The sequence below is a fragment of the Artemia franciscana genome, chromosome 19 (genome assembly GCF_032884065.1).
Source record: "Artemia franciscana chromosome 19, ASM3288406v1, whole genome shotgun sequence".
Lineage (NCBI taxonomy): Eukaryota > Metazoa > Arthropoda > Branchiopoda > Anostraca > Artemiidae > Artemia > Artemia franciscana.
Genome location: NC_088881.1, coordinates 34,635,504 through 34,656,579, shown reverse-complemented (window position 1 = coordinate 34,656,579; position 21,076 = coordinate 34,635,504). Strand labels below are relative to the sequence as shown.

At 34.5% G+C, this 21,076-nt stretch overlaps 1 protein-coding gene and 1 long non-coding RNA gene across 8 annotated transcripts in view; one reads left to right on the top strand and one right to left on the bottom strand.

Moving 5' to 3' along the window:
• Positions 1–21,076, top strand: part of LOC136039604 (excitatory amino acid transporter 3-like) — a 180,120-nt gene that overhangs the window by 815 nt on the left and 158,229 nt on the right. For 2 of the 7 annotated variants that reach the window (XM_065723481.1, XM_065723480.1), the window contains exon 1: positions 14,076–14,153. The exons of 2 other annotated variants lie outside the window; for them this stretch is intronic. In XM_065723481.1, coding sequence (XP_065579553.1) covers positions 14,091–14,153 — 63 coding nt within the window. In that variant the 5' untranslated portion in view covers positions 14,076–14,090. 3 more of the 7 variants (XM_065723486.1, XM_065723483.1, XM_065723482.1) reach the window with 2 other exon arrangements.
• The window catches only part of LOC136039606 (uncharacterized), a 62,102-nt gene that overhangs the window by 37,195 nt on the left and 3,831 nt on the right, over positions 1–21,076 (bottom strand). The gene's annotated exons all lie outside the window — the stretch shown is intronic.

Genomic DNA, 21,076 nt, shown 5'->3' with positions numbered 1-21,076 from the left:
TATACTTTTGCTCCTTCTTCAGGTTGTATTATCAGGCATAATAACTGGCTTGTAATTCCCTTTCAGTTTCAAACTTGAACAAAATCATGAGCATCAATTTCAATTTTAAGTCTCACAGTGATCACAATCTCAGGAAAATCTCTGATCAGTCATTTGACAAATTAAAGTTTTTAATCGCTGTAGTTTAACTCATTTTGTTCTGAGGATCAAGGATCAAATTTTCGGAAAATCATATACCTGTTTACATATACTGTATCCATCACACTTCAGTAGTGTTATGGGCATTGGTTGATTGGGGGAGAGTTTGGTGCAGTTTTCACATGAAATTTTGAAGGATAATTTTGTTAGTAATTAAATTTAAAAAAAAACAGAATTTTTCAACTGAAAGTAAGGAGAAACGTTAATAATTGAAGCGAACAGAAACTATTACGTATAGGAGGGGGTTTTCCCCCTCGTCAATTCCTCGTTCTTTACGCTAAAGCTCGAATTTTGTTCTAAATCTTTAAGAATGACCCCTGCACAACAAATGTCGTTTAATTAGAATAAATAGCTCTTTTGAAAGTACTAAAATACTTTGGCGTAAAGAGCGAGGTATTGACGAGGGGGCAAACCCCCTCACATGCATAATAATTTCCTTTCGTTTTAAGTTTAATGTTGCTCCTTACTTTCAGTTGAAAAAACTTGTTTTTTTATTTAGTTTCTGATCACTTTTTAAATAACGCTGGGAAATCCAGTGCCCCCCTAATGGAAAATTCACTCCCCCCATGAAAAGTTCCTCCATTGAAAGATCCTCCCACGTAAACATTTCCCCCCGACGTATCCGTGGTCTTTCTTGCAGCAAAATATACAAAGTTCCACATTTTTGCAGATAGGACACTGAAGCCTCTACAATAGGGTTCTCTGATACGCTGAATATGACGGCATGATTTTCATCAAGACTTTCTGACTCTTAGGAGGTGTTTTTTCCTTTTTCGAAAATTAAGCAAATTTTCTCAGGCTCGTAGCTTCCGATGAGTAGGACTAAACTTGATGATACATATACATTTAAAAGAATACATATATAAAAGAATAAAAAAGAATTGTCCACAGTTACTGACTTGCTCAGCCTATAGTACTGAGAGATATCGCAAATCTTTTGTCTCATATTTTACCCGTCATTTTAATAATATCGACACGACTAATATTTAATGTATGATTAATGTATGTTTGATTAATATAATGTTTGTTTAAATTTTCCTGTGAGTGTTTTGAAGGTATGAATTATTTTTGTCATGACATACTAATGCCAGCTCCGGCTATTGTAGTGAATAAATATATTCTATTCTATTCTATTCCATATTTAAAATCAGCTTAAAAATCATATCCTTCTGATGTATGTATTGGTATCAAAATTCCATATCAAAAAGTGTAGAGCAGTAAGTTGAAATAACAAAAAACTTAAGTTTCTCCCCTGATGACCAAGATGATAACTCATCTTGAATGAAAATTAAAAATTAAAATTTTTTAAAAAATTTTTAAAAAGAAGACTTCTATCTCCAAATCTACCTTAAAATAATTCTACCCACCCAGAAAAGCTGATTGATTTTAAGACCAGATGCGGGCCTTTTATTTTCCGACTGAAAATTATCTGCTGATTCTGAATCGCTCTAGCTCTTTTACAAATTTGAATTTTTTAAGGTTTAATTTCTTTGGCTGGTGAACATGAAACTAAATATTTAAAGTCAAAAGAATTGTTTGGGGCTTAGAGCTTTGAGAAAGAGTAAGGTTGGGGGAGAGGTTCTAGGAAAGTTGTGAAAAAAGAGGCTAATCTCAAACAAATTGCTATAAAACAGATATTTGCTCTACCCTACTATCCAATATGTGCTGATTCCAAATCCGAAAAGTTTGACATTCTAGCTCTTTCGCAAATATTAGTTTTTGAGGTTGAGGTTGAGGGTGAATTTCTTAAAGTAAAGAATGTCGTCCTGAAAAGACAATTCAGAATTTAGGAAGTGGTTTAGGGAATTGATTTAGCATCCCTAATACATCACAACATTACTGGAACATGGATTGAGGATGGAGATGGTTATGCAGTCTCTGAGTCAAATTTGAGCTATATAAAGTCTGACTCTTTTGAAAACCGTCATCGTTCACAAGTTTTAAAAGATTTTCGTGGCTTTGTTTCTTTGTTTAAAAATTCTACTTTCTAACTGATGCTGGTAATTCCTGAAAATTTTAACAGAACCACTAAAGCTATTTTGTAAGCTGCAAAAATATTTATGGTGTCTGAGTGATAATTTTATAAATTTTACATTTTTTAATGCAAACTAGAAAAATACCTGGAAATTTTAAAATTAGTTTGTGAAAGAGCTAAGGCGGCAAGCTTTTCGGACTCGGAATCAGCACATATTTTTTGGTTGGGTAGTGAAAGAATCATTTGTATAGCAGTTTGTTTCAGGTTGGCCCCTTTTTTCACAATTTTACTACAACCTCAACCCCATTCTCACTCTCTCTCATAGCTTTAATCCCCAAACAATTCTTTTATTTTTAAGCATTCCATGTTCATTAGCGATAAAAGAGCATAGAAATGACATAGCTAATCACATTTGCTGGTATTTATTCAATCAACATTTTTTGGCTCAGCCTCAAATTCAACCACAAAGAATTCAAATTTGTGAAAGAGCTTGAGCGACAAACTTTCCAGATTTGGAATCAGCACATATTGTATAGTCAGTTAGTGAAAGAATTATATGTATAGCAATTTGTTTGAGATTGACCATTTTTTTCAATATATTCCTAGAGCTTCTCCTCCAACCTCATTTTCTCTCAAAGCTTTAGGACCTAACAAATTCTTTTGACTTTAAACATTTGGCTTGATGTTCATCAGCAAAAAATAATCGTAGAAGTTACATATCTAATCACATTTGCTAGTATTTACTCAATCAACATTTTTTGCCTCAACCTCGAATTTAACCTCAAAAAATTCAAATTTGTGAAAGAGCTAGAGCGACAAACTTTCCAGATTTGGAATCAGCACATATTGTATAGTTGAGTAATGAAAGAATCCTTTGTATAGCAATTTGTTTGAGGTTAACCCCTTTTTTTCACAATTTTCCTAGACTACTAGGGTAATGATTATGCACTGAATTGCTATCAGAAGACGACTTTAATGTCATCGAAACCCCAAGTTTTATTTTTAGTAGTACAAGTTTCACTTTTTCCGCATAACAGGGAAAACAAACTGCCCTTACTTTAAAGCAGCTTAAAAAAATTGTTTGAAAGGTATTTAATTTTCCATAACATTTTAAGGCGCAAAAGAGGATTTGCACATGCGCGGAAAATTATCGTACGGGTGGCACACCATTTTAAAGGGAGCAAACCTCGCGCTACACAAAAAAAAAATCAGAATACAAATTATGCAAACAGTTTAGAAGAATAGTAAGAATCTATGTTTTTGTGTGGGGGGGTGTAATAAAAAGGGCAAAATTTATATGATAATTTGAATCGAAGTTCGAGGGATTTAGCAAAACTTGTGAAAGAATCTTTGAGATATTTCTGGAAAGGAGGGGTCTCTGGCTGAGTTGCCCCCTCCCCCAAGTGCAACTGTAAGGGGAATAGGATTAGGTAAACATGAATCCTACGCTTGAGTTGCAGGAAGAGTAAAATCCTTACCCCTAGTTCTCCTTAGTGTGGGCTCAAAATAAACTAAATTAGAAAAGAAAATTTTTAACAGAAAATAATTTGCTTGAGCATAATTAGAATTACACCCAAGAAAATTCCTTAACAGAATATTTGGCATTTATTTTAGAACAGAAGTGTTCTAAATTTCTAATACAGTAAATTTATCTTGCACAGTCCTGCAATCCAAATCCCATCTCGGAACGTATTTTAGAATCGGAGTCCTACTACTACTACTACTAACAGCTCACTGCAGCACCAAACCGCCCGAGGCCAACGCAGCTACGCACGCTACCTCTCCATCCCAATGTATTCAAAGCCTCCCTCTGCACACCCTCACAGGACGATCGCATTTTCCTTAAACGGAAATCCTATTTCCCTTTGGATCAGAGTGGCTATGGTTATTTCTACACAGCATTTCATTATTTAAGTTAATAGCTCCTATCTCCATTTTAGAGTACCAAACATCTGATTCCATCATATCGGCCAATTATACTAACCGTGGTATTTCTCCATAGCGCACCTAGACAATACTTATGAACCATTCAGTTCAATTCCTGATTTTGTTTTTTGTCCTTAATTCACCATGCCCTATAAAATAGGGACCATACAACGTTTTGAAAGACTTTTTCCGTTGTGAAGTTATGGTTACGGGAAACGGGTAGCACTTTGGAGGGTAGCACTTTCTTTTAAGTAAATTATTGACCCAATGGTAATCCTTGGAACTGTGTATCTGGTAGATTTTAAAATCTAATTATTTACTTTGAGTTTTTCCTGCCTTTTTTCGTTCCTTTGGTCTTTTTTCGGTACTTGTCAATTATAACGGCCACACCAAAAAATTTGATCTGTTTGATCTGCTTAAAACCGGTTTCTTTATTTTTATTTGGAGATAATTAGCTTATTTTCAATGAGATAAACTACTTTAGCGTATATTTTAATTAAATATTTAATGTATAGAGTTGATTAGGTTAGTTATTTAACATAATACGTTCTGGGGGGCCTGCTTTCTATTATTATCTATTGTAGTTTACATAATTTTGTTTCTAAAGTATTATATTTTCATAATATTTTGGTATATTTCACTAGGATTAACCTAACTTCGCTCCTTGGGTGTTGTTGATATCAAACAGTTCGTGGTAACGAACTTGTAAGGAGCAATCCGGCTCAATAGTAACCGAAAATCTAAAAAATGGAATTTTGATACCAATACTTACATCAAAAGAATCATATTTTAATGCTGATTTTAATTATATAGGTTTCATCAAGATTAGTCTTACCCATCAACAGTTACAAGCCTGAGAAAATTTCCTTCATTTTAGAAAATAGGGGAAAACATCCCCTAAAAATCCTACAATCTTAGCGAAAATCACACCATCAGATTAAGCGCATCAGAAAACCTTGTTATAGAACTTTCAAGCTCCTATCTACAAAAATATGAAATTTCAAATTTTTTGCCAGAAGACAGATCACGGATGCGTGTTTATTTGTTTTTTTGTTTGTTTGTTTTTGTTTTCTCCCAGGGGTGATCGTATCGACTCAATGGTCCTAGAATGTCGCGCGAGGGCTCATTCTAACGGAAATTAAAAGTTCTAGTGCCCTTTTTAAGTGGACAAAAAATTGAAGGGCACCTAGGCCCCCTCCCACGCTCATTTTCCCCCAAAGTCACCGGATTAAAATTCTGAGATAGCCATTTTATTCACCAGAGTCGAAAAACCTAATAACTATGTCTTTGGGGACGACTTACTCACCCGCAGTCCCCATGGGAAGGGCTGCAAGTTACAAACTTTGACCTGTGTTTACATATAGTATTGGTTACTGGGAAGTGTAGAAAAGTTTTCAGGGGTATTTTTTGATTTAGGGGGAGAGTGGAGGGTGGTTACGTTGTAGGATATCTCCATGGGGGAACTTCTCATGAGAGAAGAGAATTTCAATGAAAGGGGCGAAGGATTTTCTAGCATTATTTAAAAAACAATGACAAAATAAATATGAATATTTTTTTCCTGAAAGTGAGGACCAGCATTAAAACTTAAATCAAATAGAAATTATTACGTATATGAGGGATTGACCTCCTCGTAATACTTCGCTCTTTACGCTAAAGTATTTTTAGCAATTTTAACTATTTATTCTACGGCCTTTGTGATTCAGTGGTCATTCTTAAGGAATTGGGACAAAATTTAAGCTTTAGTGTTTAAGCTTAACCCCTCATATACACAATAAAAACATACGAATATAGAAGTTCGTTACATACGTTAATTCGTAGGTTACATATATTTTTTACTATTAAAAACGTTCGTAAAAAATTAAAGTTCTAGCTACCTTTTTAAGTAATCAAAAAAAATGGAGGGCAACTAGGCCTCATCCCTCGTTTTTTTTTCTCGAAATTTTCCGATTAAAACTATGAGAAAGCCATTTAGCCAAAAAAATTAATATACAAATTTAGTTTTAATTATTTATGTGCGGAGAGCCAAGGTCAAAACATGCATTACTTCAAAAACGTTCAGAAATTAAATAAAAAAACAAGTTTTTTTATATGGAAGTAAGGAAGCAACATTAAACTCCGTATATGAAAGGGGCTTTTCCTCCTCAACGCCCCGCTCTTTACGCTAAAGTTCTTTACTGTTTTAAAAAGTAGAGTTAAGAGAAAGAGTCAAACTTTAGCATAAAGAGCGGGGCGTTGAGGAGGAAAAGCCCCTTTCATATACGGAGTAATTTCTGTTCGTTTTAAGTTTTAATGTTGCTCCTTACTTTCATTTAAAAAAACTTGTTGTTTTTTTTTATTTAACAATTGACAAGTATCCTGTTTTCTTTCTTTCATCTTTACTTCAACTCTTATGTATTATTCTTTACAAATAGAAAAAAAAAACAATAATTGTTATAGATGTGTTCATATTCTCTGCAAAAATATATTAAGAGCTGAGTTTTATATATTGAAAAAAAAATCTAACCTGCTATGCAAGTTAGGCGTTTGAGCATCTCAAAATATTTATTACTATTACTTTTACTCATATATTCCCCCCTCCAAAAGAAATAAAGTTTGAATTTTGTTGTTTTAATGAAGAAGTTATTTGAACTAGCCTCAAAATATGAATTTAGATAAAGCTAGAACGAAAATGTCTAGATTTGATTATTTGGAAAATGAAAAAATGATTAAATTGTCTTGCTAATCTTTTATTACTACTTTTATTAACTTTGGAAATATATTTTGGAGAAAAATTCGCATGAGCAAATATCAGCACATTCAGCACAATATCAGCACTATCATACTCAGCCCACTAGTGCTGCCTATGTAAAATTGGCTTAAAACTTTCCGAACCATTCTCTTGGTCTAGAAATTTATACATTTGCAAGGAGTGAGAGGATAGGGCTGGGGTCCTTGTAAAGGGTATAAAGGTTGCAGTACGTGACTAGTTGTATTTTAAATAAGCTCTTATAACCCATGCGCAGTTTAGGTTTTATCTTGGGGGAGGGTGACAGAGAGAAATAAAATGACAGAATATCTATCCAGGTCGTCGGAATATACCTCCCCAAAATATATCTCCCCAAAATCCTGGGAATGGCTTTGGGATGGAGTTAAAACTTTCAGGCACTGAAGGATAAAAGATGAGCAGTGGGGAAAGGGCGATTAAAATTTAATATTCGAAGGAGGAGGAAGAGGCTAAATAGTTTCTGTATCCAAACCGGAAAAATAAGGTTTTCACATTATAGGCTCCACTCAGACTAAGGATCTAGCGAGAACATTCCAAAAATCAGAGCGTCAATTACTTTCCAAATAACAAAATTCATTATAAGTATCTTCTATTTTATAAAAAAAAAATATTAAATATTACTGAGACTTACATGAATGATTATCGTTATAGATTAAACCATCAGTCAACTTTCATTAACTCTTTTTAGTAAATTTGATTATTTCGGTAATTTTCTTTCTTTTCTTGTTGTTGTCGATGTTTTGACGAAAAAAAAAAACACTATTCAATGAGCATGGCTTTTTCAATGAAATGTAAATTATATTCAAGATTTTTAAAAGTTTTAAGGGACGGGGAGGCTGACAGGTAGCATCACACTTGTTTGTAAATATTGTTAGTCTTGAGAAACCATCTTTTATCTATGTTGTTGATGTTATTACAAATAAAAAATGCTGTAAAAACACACTATGGGATATCTACCAGTAAATTACGTTTACCCTCCCCCCAGTTTTAAAAATATCTTTTACTGGTATTTTCGTTGAGAAAATATTTTTTTAATTCTTAATGAAGACATGGAAAAAAATTGTCCCCCGTAAGTTTCGGAAAATAAATTCTGCCCTCCCCCACACAATTTTAGAATTGACACAATTTTGTGATCCCTATTTTGTATTTTTACTTAGCTTTGTATTGGTAGTATTACCGTTTTGTTCCTCCCTGCTATATTCTAATCAAATTAACCCTCAGAAATATCAGTTTTTTTAACTAGATGATACCACATCAACGACAAGCAAAAACGTGGCATATTTTTTTTTTGGTAGAAGTGTTTAGGCTTAAGTCCGTCAAAGTAAAAAAAAATTATTTCTTCAAAAAGTGCTTGATGATGTGAGGAAAATCTGAACTCCTGAGATTTGAAAAGATTCCAGGTCCCAAGGCAAATACTAACTCTTTACAAGATGCGGCACTTCTCATATTTTTTACGACACACTCATGTCATATAAGGATTTGCTGAATCGGTAAACTGTACCTTTACTGGTTTGAATATCTTTACCTGTTCCAACAACAAACAATGTGTTTTTCGTCTTATAATCTCACAGTCTGCTAACATCTGACGATTTGCCTAAACCACGCATATTGCTCCCAGCCGAAAGCGGAGTATGGGGAAATCAAAACCTGCGCTATGCAGAACTCGTGGTCGGCATGCACAGTTCATTTTGTTTTTGCTTGTAACCAAGCTATACGGTGACATATCTTTATATCAATTAATATTGATCAATTTTAATCAATTAATATTAATCAATTAATATTAATTAATATTATCAATTATATTAATCAATGTTTTGTGACATCTTAAGATTTGAAAAACCTACTGCTGGATAGCATATTTACAATTTTCAGCTTCATATAGTGGCCTTTAGGACACATAGTACAGTATATTAACTATTTTAATACCATTCACCACAAAAATATATATGTGAAATTCATTTATTGGGCTTTTTAAAGCTTCAAGTTTCTTTTTTTTTTTCTTTCTAGCAAAGAACTCTTCGCCAGACTTTGAAAATAAGCTTTATTGATTGGAGAATTTCCGATTTGTTAGAATCAGCGAAGAACGAGCTTCTGAAATACCTTTTAGAGGAAATAGGGTAGAAAAATGTAATCAAAGACGTCCGAAAACCGTTGCAAAAAAAAAGTCTTTAGAGGACCTAACCAGCCACTAAAACTACAAAGGAAATTTTTTCATCTAATAATATGTAATCAGCAAAAGATTCAATCAGCAAAAACAGAGAGATTTGAGCACTTACCATGATATATTCAGGCTTTATAAGATTTCCTTCAAAGAGCTCCTACAATTGTCGTACAATGTGCTAGGTACTTCCAGACTTGTACCTCCCCCCTCTCCCAAAAAACTTAATTGAAAGGATAAAGAAACATACGGATCAACAAAGGAAAGGCCTTCAACCATATGGATTCCATTGACTGATTCCTATGTATTATCGCTATAAAATGTCAATTCCTTTTGAAATTAGAATATCCAAAGCGAAAATACCGATATATTGTAGGATATGGATATCGCTTAATGCTGATATTGAAGTTATTGGTGAAAAAATATAGATGACACTGCGCTCCAAGGAATGATAATAGCAGAACATGATTTGAAAAAATTATGTTGAAGCGCATAACACACTTCGGACCACGTGCGGCACATTTCAACCGTTTTCTGTAAACTATTTTGGAGCTGGGCAATCCGTTACTTTTTCCGTTGGCCACGAACATAAATACATCTATTGAAGCATTAAATAAATAACATTTTCTACCTAATGGTGAAAAAATTTCTAACACTTACCCAAGGATTATAAGTGATGTAGTTAGGGAGATAAGTTGATTTCATTTGTGATACTAAGGGGCCTGGTAATCTCCTAATTCAAAGAGATTATAAATCCGTGTCTTCATTGTGGCTTTTCCAGGTAAAGTTTCTGGCGGCTCTAGTCACCATTTGTCTTTCTAAGCCAAAAAAGGTAAATCGGGTGCATTTGATCTGGCGCTTTATTTAGAAAATGTATATAAAATTAAATAATAAGGTTTCTGGAGAATAAAAAACTGTTTTCAATTGACTGCTATCACCTGAGTTGACAGTGTTTAGTCCATCTATCCAAAAAAAATTGTAGTAAGTCCCGCACTTACCACAAAAAAGTCAAGGTTTCCAAATAACTTTCTATTCGTTGATTCAATTATTTGGGAGAAATGTTTCCTCCCCTGCCACTTGGCCACATCCATCAACGATTGCACACTGCCGCATTTTTGAAGGTACAACAATGTAGTTACAATCGATAAAATATTTGACGAAAAACTGGCCCATAAACTAACATGTATTCACATTACGGCAAGACAACTCTATTGATCATGATATTGTAAATCGGACAAGAAATAAAGGTATATGTATGGCAAGGCAGTAATCAAACAGTTCGTGGTAACGAACTGTAGTAAGGAGCGATCCGGCTCAATAGTAACCAAAACTCTAAAAAATGGAATTTTGATACCAATAGCGACATAAAAAGAATTGCGTTTTAATGCTAATATTAAATATATAAGATTCATCAAGTTTAGTCTTACCCATCAAAAGTTACGAGCCTGAGAAAATTTGCCTTATTTTAGAGCATAGGGAAAACACCCCCTACAAGTCATATAATCTTAAAGAAAATCACACCATCAGATTCAGCGTATCAGAGAACCCTATTGTAGAAGTTTCGAGCTCCTATCTACTAAAATGTGGAATTTTGCATTTTTTGCCGGAAGGCAGATCACGGATGCGTGTTTATTTGGTTTTTTTTTTTTTTTTTTTTTTTTTTTTTTTTTTTTCCCAGGGGTGATCGTATCGACCCAGTTGTCCTAGAATGTTGCAAGAGGGCTCATTCTAACGGAAATGAAAAGTTCTAGTGCCCTTTTTAAGTGACCCAAAAAATTGGAGGGCACCTAGGCCCCCTCCCACGCTAATTATTTTTCCAAAGTCAACGGATCAAAATTCTGAGATAGCCATTTTATTCAACATAGTTAAAAAACCTTATAACTATGTCTTTGGGGACGACTTACTCCCCCACAGTCCCCGTGGGAGGGGCAACAAGTTACAAACTTTGACCTGTGCTTACATATAGTAATGGTTATTGAGAAGTATACAGGCGTTTTCAGGAGGATTTTTTTGGTTGGGGGGAGGGGTTGAGAAGAGGGGGATATGCTGGGGGAACTTTCCATCGAGAATTTGTCATGGGAGAAGAAAACTTTCATGAAGGGAGAGCAGGATTTACTAGCATTATTAAAAAAAAAATAAAAAATAAATGTGAAAAACCTTTTTCAGCTGGAAGTAAGGAACAGCAATAAAACTTAAAACAAACAGAAATTATTACCCATATAAGGGGCTCACCTCCTTATCATACTTAGCTCTTTACGCTAAAGTATTTTTAGTAATTTCAACTATTTATTCTACGGCTTTTGTGATTCAGGGGTCATTCTTAATGAATTGGGATAAAATTTAAGCTTTAGTGTAAAGAGCGAGGTACTGACGATGGGGCGAATCCCCTCATATATGTAATAAAAACATGAGAATACAAAAGTTCTTAAGCTAATTTATAAGTTACGTATATCTTTTACCAATAAAAAGATTCGTAAAAAATTAAAAGTTCTAGTTGCCTTTTTAATTAACCAAAAAATCGGAGGGCAACTAGGCTTCGCCCCCGCTCTTTTTTTCTCAAAATCATTCGATCAAAATTATGAGAAAGCCATTTAGCCCCCCCAAAAAAAAATTTGCAAATTTCGTTTTGATTATTCCTCTGCGGAGAGCCAAAATCAAAACATGCATTGATTCAAAAACGTTCAGAAATTAAATAAAAAAACGAGTTTTTTTAACTGAAAGTAAGGAGCGACATTAAAACTTAAAACACACAGAAATTACTTCGTATATGAAAGAGGCTGCTTCCTCATCAACGCCCCGCTCTTTACGCTAAAGTTTTTTACTGTTTTAAAAAGAAGAATTGAGAGAAAGAGTCAAACTTTAGCGTAAAGAGCGGGGCGTTGATGAGGAAGCAGCCTCTTTCATATACGAAGTAATTTCTGTGCGTTTTAAGTTTTAATGTCGCTCCTTACTTTCAGTTAAAAAAACTCGTTTTTGTATTTAATAAAGGACAGACACAAGAAATAAAGGTATATTCGAGTGCTGTTATTGGTGTTAAAAATAAAGTTCATGATTTAATAGTGTCTACAATTAAACCAAAGCTGCAATTTAGGACGGATGACAAACTTGTGAGAAGTTTTGACACTAACGACTCCAAAATGAGAAATTGAGAAGACATCTCACGGAACAACTGGATATGAAAATGAAGAGCCTAAAACTAGACAATTTAAAAGATAGATGGAATGGTCTTAGGAAAACAGTATTCAAAGCAGCAGATGTTGTCTGAAGGAGGAGAGTTAGAAATTAGTTAGGAATATTATCGAAAACTCTTTAAGCATGGTAGAAAAGAGAATAGGCTTGTACAAGAAGCATTTGGGTGATATCATATGAGAATAAGAGGAAAGTAAGGGAATTAGAGGAGGCATTTAAGTATGAATTAAGGAGATGTGAAGCGGAAGCATTGGACCAAATCACCAAGGATATGGAGCATGCTTGGCATGCTAAGAAACTCGGAGGAAGTAGTCAGTCTGAACTTGTCCCGGCTAAGGATCTTCAGTCTCCTTTAGTCATCATTTTTATGGATTATCACTTGGCATTTCATTCAGTCAATATAAGAGCGTTAGCAAAGATCCTATGCTTAAAGTGTATACCATATAAATACATTTAAGTCAATAGCGCTATTTACGAAAGAAAAATTTCAGAGACAAGGGTAAGACATGGTTAGTTGCTGGTTCGGCACTGAGTCAGGATTCAAGCAGCGCTATGTTTCATCCCATCTATATGGATCATTTTGATGGACCTTGTCCTTATGAGCACTCCAAAAGCAATGTGAGACCATGACATTACTGGAAAGGTAAAACTCTACTACAGTTAGATTATGTCGGCAATTCAAACGTCCCAGATGAAAATGCTGGCAAAATGAATGAATTTTGCAGATTTTGAGATTTCAGGGTGCAAGAATAAGTTTGAAAGTTAATATTAAGAGGAGTCAGCCACTTGGACTGTTAATAAATGAAGGTGAAGAGATGATGTTTGGTAACAATAAGATTGATCAAGTGGATAGCTTGATCAAGTGACTTGGGGCTACAGTTAGGTAGTCAGCAGTAGTAGTAGTAGTAACAATAGTAGTAATAGAAGTAGTAGTAGTAGTAGTAGCAGTAGAATAAGCAGTAACAGAAGTAGTAGCAATGGCAGTAGTAACAGTATGTGCAGTAGGCACACACTAGCGTGGATATTTTTCATATATTCTGGCAGGTTGAGTTAAATCAGCATTATTAGTTTTTAAAGTAAGAGATAGCCATGTTACAAAAATTGCATACACGAGGTGGCATGCGCCAACGCGTGACGCGGAGCTTGCCTTGTGTGGTAACAAGAGACATGATTTAAGCAGGTCATGTGCGGTAAAAAAAAAAGTAATGTTCAGAGGTAAAGACTTTTCAGATAGTGGGACATCCTTCGGCTAAAAGTTAACACACAACAAAATAAATCTTTGCTAAACTTGCTGTTTATTAAGTTGACACGCTATCTCACAATCACACATTAAACTAGACTCGTCAAGTCAAAGATGCAACAAGTGTATCATTTATCGAAGACAGTACAGATATAACGTACAAACGATTCCATGCCAATATGTTACTAAGATAATTTTTACACGAAAATTTTAAAACAAAATAAAGAAAACTAAATCAAGGACAAACACAAAATTAATTATGATATAAATGCTCTTAAAATAAAATAGTGTATAAGAGTGCACACGCAATAAGTGAAGCCAGGGTCAAAGACACAAAAACCACGGACGGTTACTAACTCTATGCCACCTGGCTTAGTGGTATTGATTAGTAGTGGGAGGGTGCAGTACCCCCTAAATTTTTTCCGAAACCCCCTAGATTGTTGGTATTTTCATTGAAAACTGATAAAAACGAAAATTTGTCCAACACCCCACCTTGACTTTGTAAATACATTTTGCATCATTATCCTTCTTATCAAGCTTTGCGCAATACTTGGCACACTCCAGTCCGGTCAAACATCCTCGTGCTACGCGCCACCAGATGTAAACTATTGATAGAAATGCGCAACCCTCACAAAGGCTTATGATATACATTGGGCAGCTTGTGACAGATCCAACCAGATTCAGCATAAGAAACAAGAGCCACGTGCGTAGTTTACCGAAACGATATGGTAATAGGCTAGTGCTTTCTTTGTTGCTACGCAAATCCTTTTAAATTAACTGGTTCTACCGCAAGATTAATATGCAAGCTTTTATTAATGAGGCTCGCCTTTACAATGCCGGTTATCCACCTCATTGTAGTACTAGCTATAGTTCTAGTACTACTCATTTTAGTACTAACTATAGTAGTAAAAAGTATAGATCTGTGCATGTAGTGCTCAACAATTACTTTGATTTTTCGTGAAGACTTAGAGTTGGATTAACTAATTAAAGTTGAGAAAGAACTTGCGAAACGGCTTAATTTTGTGGTAAGTCTATTTTTACCCCTTTTTGTCCATGGATTTTAATCCTAAGATTTTTGAAGCAAAGCTTGGATGACATATAAGTGTTAAATCAAAAAATTAAATAATTTGTGAGGCCACATTAGCTAAGCATGACAAATGAGAAAACGAAACAAAGAAAAACGAGGAACCGTCATTAGGAAAAGAGAGAATGATGCAAATATTCTTAGTGTTTGTCTTTTATTTTGGTGTTTCTTCTTAGGGTCCGTTTTTTATATTGTCCTACAGATTTTTTACTAATCTCAATTCGTGACTGAGGAGAGTTGAGTAGGGGCATTTACCGGAATGTTTACATTCTTCTTTTTTTCTGGCTAATATCAGCTAAAATTAATAGCAGTTAAAATTTGTGTCGTATAACTAAAAGAAAAAAAAATTCGTTATTACTACCTGCTGCAGGTGCAAACGCAATTATTTTAGGGGAGAGAATTCAAAGAAGAAAAAAACAAAGAAGAAGGGAATTATGTGGAAAATATCTGAAAGTATAGGAAAATTTGAAGTTTGACAAAAGTAGAGGAACCTGAAATTCTGGTGAAGGGCCATTTTCACAGCTTTTTTTCTTCCTCCTAAAAAATCCTCAAAGATTAAAAGAAATTTCACTGTCTCATCTGCACTCCAGAAGATCTGGAATTGTTTTTAAGTCGGCATTTGCTAATTGTTTAAAACAGAAAAGAATAAGACGAAGAAAAAAGAAACAAGAAAGAAGAAGAAAAATTTTTTTTCTTGTTTGTTTGATAAAGGAACAAAGTATGACCGAAAGAAAAAAGACAGACATTGTAAAAAAAAAAACATTTTTCTTAATTAAAAATTTAAAAATAAAAGTAATAAGGAGGGACCCGGCTCAATAGTAACCGAAACTCTAAAAAATGGAATTTTGATACCAATAGTTACATCAAAAGAAGAGCATTTTAATGCTGATTTTAAATATACAAGTTTCATCAACGTCAGTTATACCCATCAAAAGTTACGAGTCTCAGAAAATTTGCCTCAGTTTAGAAAATAGGGGGAAACACCCCCTAAAAGTCATACAATCTTATCGCACCATCAGATTCAGCGTATCAGAGAACCTTATTTTAGAAGTTTCAAGCTCCTATCTACAAAAATGTGGAATTTCGCATTTTTTGCCAGAAGACAGATCACGGATGCGTGTTTATTTGTTTTCTTGTTTTTTTTGTTATTTTGTTTTTTTTATCATGGGTGATCGTATCGACTGAGTGGTCCTAGAATCTTACGAGAGGGCTCATTCTAACGGAAATTAAAAGTTCTAGTGCCCTTTTTAAGTGACCAAAAAATTGGAGGGCACCTAGGCCCCCTCCAACTCTCATTTTTTCCCCAAAGTCACCAGATCAAAATTCTGAGATAGACATTTTATTCACCATAGTCGAAAAACCTAATAACTATGTCTTTAGGGACGACTTACTCCCCTGCAGTCCCCGTGGGAGGGGCTGCAAGTTGAATACTTTGACCTGTGCTCACATATAGTAATGGCTACTGGGAAGTGTACAGATGTTTTCAGGGGGATTTTTTCGGTTTAGGGGGGAGAGTTAAGGGGGGTGGGGTTGTGTGGAAGGATATTTCCATGGAGAGACTTCTCATGGTAAAAGAGAATTTCAATGAAGGGGGCGCAGGATTTTCTAGATTTATTTGAAAAAACAATGAAAAAATAAATATGAAAAGTTTTTTCTACTGAAAGTAAGGAGCAGCATTAAAACTTAAAACGAACAAAAATTGTTACGCATATGAGGGGCTTACCTCCTCGTTATACCTCACTCTTTCCGCCAAAGTATTTTTAGTATTTTCAACTATTTATTCTACGGCCTTAGTGATTCAAATGTCATGCTTAAGGAATTGGGACACAATCTAAGCTTTAGCGTAAAGAGCGAGGTATCGACGAGGGTTGTAGCCCCTCATATACGCAATAAAAACATACGAATATAGAAGTTCGTTACGTGTTAATTTGTAAGTTACGTATATTTTTTACCAATGAAAACGTTTGTAAAAAATTAAAAGTTCTAGTTGCTTTTTTCAGTAATCAAAAACTTGGAGGGCAACTAGGCCTCCTCCTTCGCTTCTTTTTTCTCAAAATCTTCCGATTAATTGCAATTAATTAATATGCAAATTTTGTTTTAATTATTTTTGTGCTACGTCCAGATATTAAATGAAAAAAAACAAGTTTTTTTTAGCTGAAAGTAAGGACCGACATTAAAACTTAAAACGAACAGAAATTATTTCGTATATGAAAGGGGCTGCTTCCTCATCAACGCCCCGCTCCTTACGCTAACTGTTTTAAAAAGCAGAGTTAAGAGAAAGAGTCAAACTTTAGCGTAAAGAGCGAGGCGTTGATGAGGAAACAGCCCCTTTCATATACGAAGTAATTTCTGTTCGTTTTAAGTTTTAATGTCGCTCCTTACTTTCAGCTAAAAAAACTTGTTTTTTTTTTATTTTAATAAAGGAACAAAGTATGACCGAAAGAAAAAAGACAGACATTGTAAAAAAAAACATTTTTCTTAATTAAAAATTGAAAAATAAGAGAAAATAATATGAAGAGATTGGTCCAGTAAATTATATGAATCAAGAAAAAAAGTTAAAAAAATGTTCTTTTTCGATGTATAAGCTAAGCTTATAGATACGGAAAAGTCGCTACTTTTTTTGGCACAGGGTGGTTTTGAGATGGTTAACCAAATAGAGGAAAAGTTATTTATTTCTTACAAATTTATCTTTAAAACTGCCTAAAAAAACGTTAACCTTTGAAAAGTTAGCAGCTGGAAGATTCAAAGTTAAAATATGAAATTTATTTAAACAGAGAAGCTCGAGCATAGCCAACTTAAATGCCACCTCCGAGATTTTACGGCCGAGAGCATAACCTTGTACAGTAGACCTATAGGACTACTGTATGGGGGTTAAAGTTTCATTATAGCTCGGTTTCTCACTACCTCAACGGGTTATGTGTAGAATTGTTTTAAAGATAAATTGTTTTAAAGCAATTTATTGGGATGAAGGCCTTGGTAAATAAAAATAAGCGAACAAATTTTATTTGATGAGTCTAGCATCCAGATATCTAGGGTAATTTAAGAGGCTAGTGGAGGAGGAAGACCCACCTCCTCTCAATGCGTCTTTGGGAACTCCTACAATTAATTATATTTGCTAGTTCCTAGGGATAGCAAAGGGAACATAAGGGGCGATCTTGTGCCAGCATATGTGGTCATGCAAGCGATTAGAGTGAGTTAATGAGGATTTTGGCCATTAAGCAGCTTTGATTTTACAAGATCAAAGTTTGTTAGTGGATAACATATTGAGTTTGTCAAATCTAATCGTCAAGCGAAAAGGTTTCTCGTCTTGCGTGTACCTTCTGTAAAAATCGAAAAATTAGGGAAAGAAAGAAAAAAATATCAATTTCTTACGCCAATCTGGCTAGAAAAAGGACGAATCTATAGTTTTAAAAGAAAGTGCTGGGCATACTCTGCGTTCCAGAGATAAAAGATTGGTTGTATGCACCATAAATTAAGGACAGTCCAAAAAATTAGGGTCTATAATGATCCTTCAAATGAGGGTCTATAACAGATCCTTGTTCTTCAGTCAGAACCTAATGTATTTCGTTGAAATTCGGCTTGCATACCACACAGAACTTAATAATAAGCAATATATATTTTCTGTCTCATTTGCATATCCTGATACATTTATGGCCCAAATGTGCACTTGAAACTAAACCAGCATTTGTTTCAAAAATCACTTTTTCAGCCATCAAAGGGGTAATTTTGAAACAATAGTGCTGGCGAAAAGCGTCAAAAAACCAGAATACTTCCGTGTTTGAGAAAAGCACAAAAAACGGCTGAGATGTGCAATCGAGCACACTCTTTAATATGGCTTATTGCGCAAGCTAAATGTTTCCTTAAAACGCCACTAGGTGGCCTGAATTCCAAGATGGCGGACAAATATACAAGTATGTCAAAATGATAAAATATGGCCGTTCAAATAGGATAATATTGGGTGAATTATGGCAGATGTCCTGAATATGAGCTTAAAACTTATGTCGTACTGTAGTGCCGCTAGGTGCCCCTAATTGCAAAGGTCAGACAAAAATAGGAGTTTATTAAAATGAGAAGACATGACCGCTCAAATAGGCTAGTCTGGGGTAATCGATGGCCCTGGTCTATAAAAGGAAGAGTGGAGTTAAGTAATAATATTGGTAATTCCGTTTACTGTTCTGAATAATGGTAAGAAAAGAAGCATGTTGATACTAATCCAACTTACAAAATATATCAAATTTGCATGAAAAACCCGATATTCACGATAATAATAATATTAATAATAATAATACTAAAATAAATGATAAAAAAAATGTTGTCTTTCGAACTGTGATACTCATAACGAGACATCATAATGAGGCAAAGTACCACCAGAAGAGTTTTTTTTTTGAACGTTCCCAGTCTAGTAACAACTATTCTGGAAATGGGGAATCCTTTTTGGGGAAAGAACGACATATCTCATTGTTTTAAGTACGAATGTCGTCGTTGAACCAGGAAAACCGATTTCGAGCTTCAAAAACTGAAAAAAACAGTATCACGAACAGTCTGTGAAGGAACGCCTCATTGGATGCCGCAAACCAATAACAGTTCCGTTGGTCAAAAATTGCATTGCCATATTCGGGGAGGGGGAGGAACAACAGCCTAACCTCAGCAAAAACTCAGCTCAGCACCGCTAGGTTTAAATGGATAAAGAGGAATCGATCGTGAGGGCTAAATTCGGGGGTAGGGAGGACTCGCATGAGGTCTAAGAGGAGTAATTGCCCTAGACTCCATCATCTAAGGGGGACACGGAAGGCATTTGCCTCGCTCCCTAGCATTGAATAATTTTCTTTCCCAAGCTCATATGCTGCACCATAATATAATTACAGAAGGCTAGCAAAAAAAATGTTATCACCAAGAGATTTGATAGCTTCTCAAGCTAACTTTGAAAATCTTCTCTTGGAGAAGCTTTTCATGATAGTAAAAGTAGCCTGAAAACAAAATAACCGTTCTGAAACTGAATTCAAACCTGTAGTTTGTCCCTATTCATTATCTTAGTAAATATAATTTTAACATCGGTCTAATATTGTCATTACAGCATGGAATCCATTCCTTTTGCATCTTGTTATTATAAAAATATGCTACAGCCCGTTTTAATTCGTATAAGCAGAAATAATCTTTGGGGATAATATTCAAATCGCATCTTTGGTTCATCCAGAAACAGAGTTTTCCTGCAAACTATATTGCATAAAGAATAATTTTTATTTATAGTAATAATCGTATTTGTAAATCTTATTTGTAATCGGCTATAATATTTGCCGAGTTACTTGAAATAGAAGGGGGAGGTAAAGGGAAACTGTGTCCAAGAAGAGGGTTAATTAGAATAAGAGTTTCTTAGAATATATTTGCTGCTAGATAAAACCTTAACTTTTTCCAAGTTCCAACGACTTTTGTATGTGATATTTTAACAGATCCCCAACAATTTGTTACATATATGCAAATTATTCGGGTCGAATTATTTCTGTAATTTTTTAAATAACTATTATCACTCTTCAAACAGTAATCCTTAAATTTAAGAGCTACTTAATTAACCCTGGCTGAAATTCAAATTGTCATAAAGGGTAACCCTCCTCTTTTCTATATTTGAAAGTTAATACAAATTTGACGTTTTCTTGGTTTCTCCTTGTGTTTTTTCCTAATCTGACATAGTGCATCTGTCATCAGTTCATAAAGTTCTTGACTAAATAGAATCTCCTGCTTAAAGTGATGAAACAGGGGGTACCCAGTCTTAAAAGTCAAGTTATGTTCCGTGAGCAATACTTGTGAATTAGGTAGATATGGAAATTCCTGTTGAGGGTTTGAATTTAGTTCAAACGAGTTTGTGAATTCCATTTGATCCACATTGTGATAGAACAGTAGAAGAGAGGCGAAAAAAGCCAAAATTTAAATTGTCATAAAGGGATTTATAATTTGAAAATTAATACAAATTTGACTTTTTCTTGGTTTCTCCTCGTTTTTTTTTCTGATACAACGTAATGCATCTGTAATCAGTTCATGAAGCTCTTGACTAAATAGAATCTCCTGCTTAAAGTGATGAAACAGGGCCTACCGAGTCTGAAAAGTCAAGTTATTTTCCGTGAGCAATACTATTGAATTAGGTAGACATGCAAATTCCTGTTGAGGGTTTAAATTTAGTTCAAACAAGTTTGTGAATTTCATTTGATCGACGATGTGCTAGAACAGCAGGAGAGAGGCGAAAAAAGCTGTTAAAGCTGGCTGTTAATAAGATCTACATAAAATCACATGTCCCTGTGTATGTTCACCGCTTTTTGTTTACTTAGAAATTAACTAAACTTATCAAAATCTAACATGGAAATTAGTTCAGAACAATTCTGGACCCTTGAGGACCCTTTAGCCGGGTCGCTCCTTACTACAGTTCGTTACCACGAACTGTTTGATACTATGTAATGGCGTACTATGTAATGGCATAGTTAATATGTATAATACTTTTATTTCGGATATTTTTATTAATCTATACGTAGCTATTAGTCTTTGAGTGAATTACG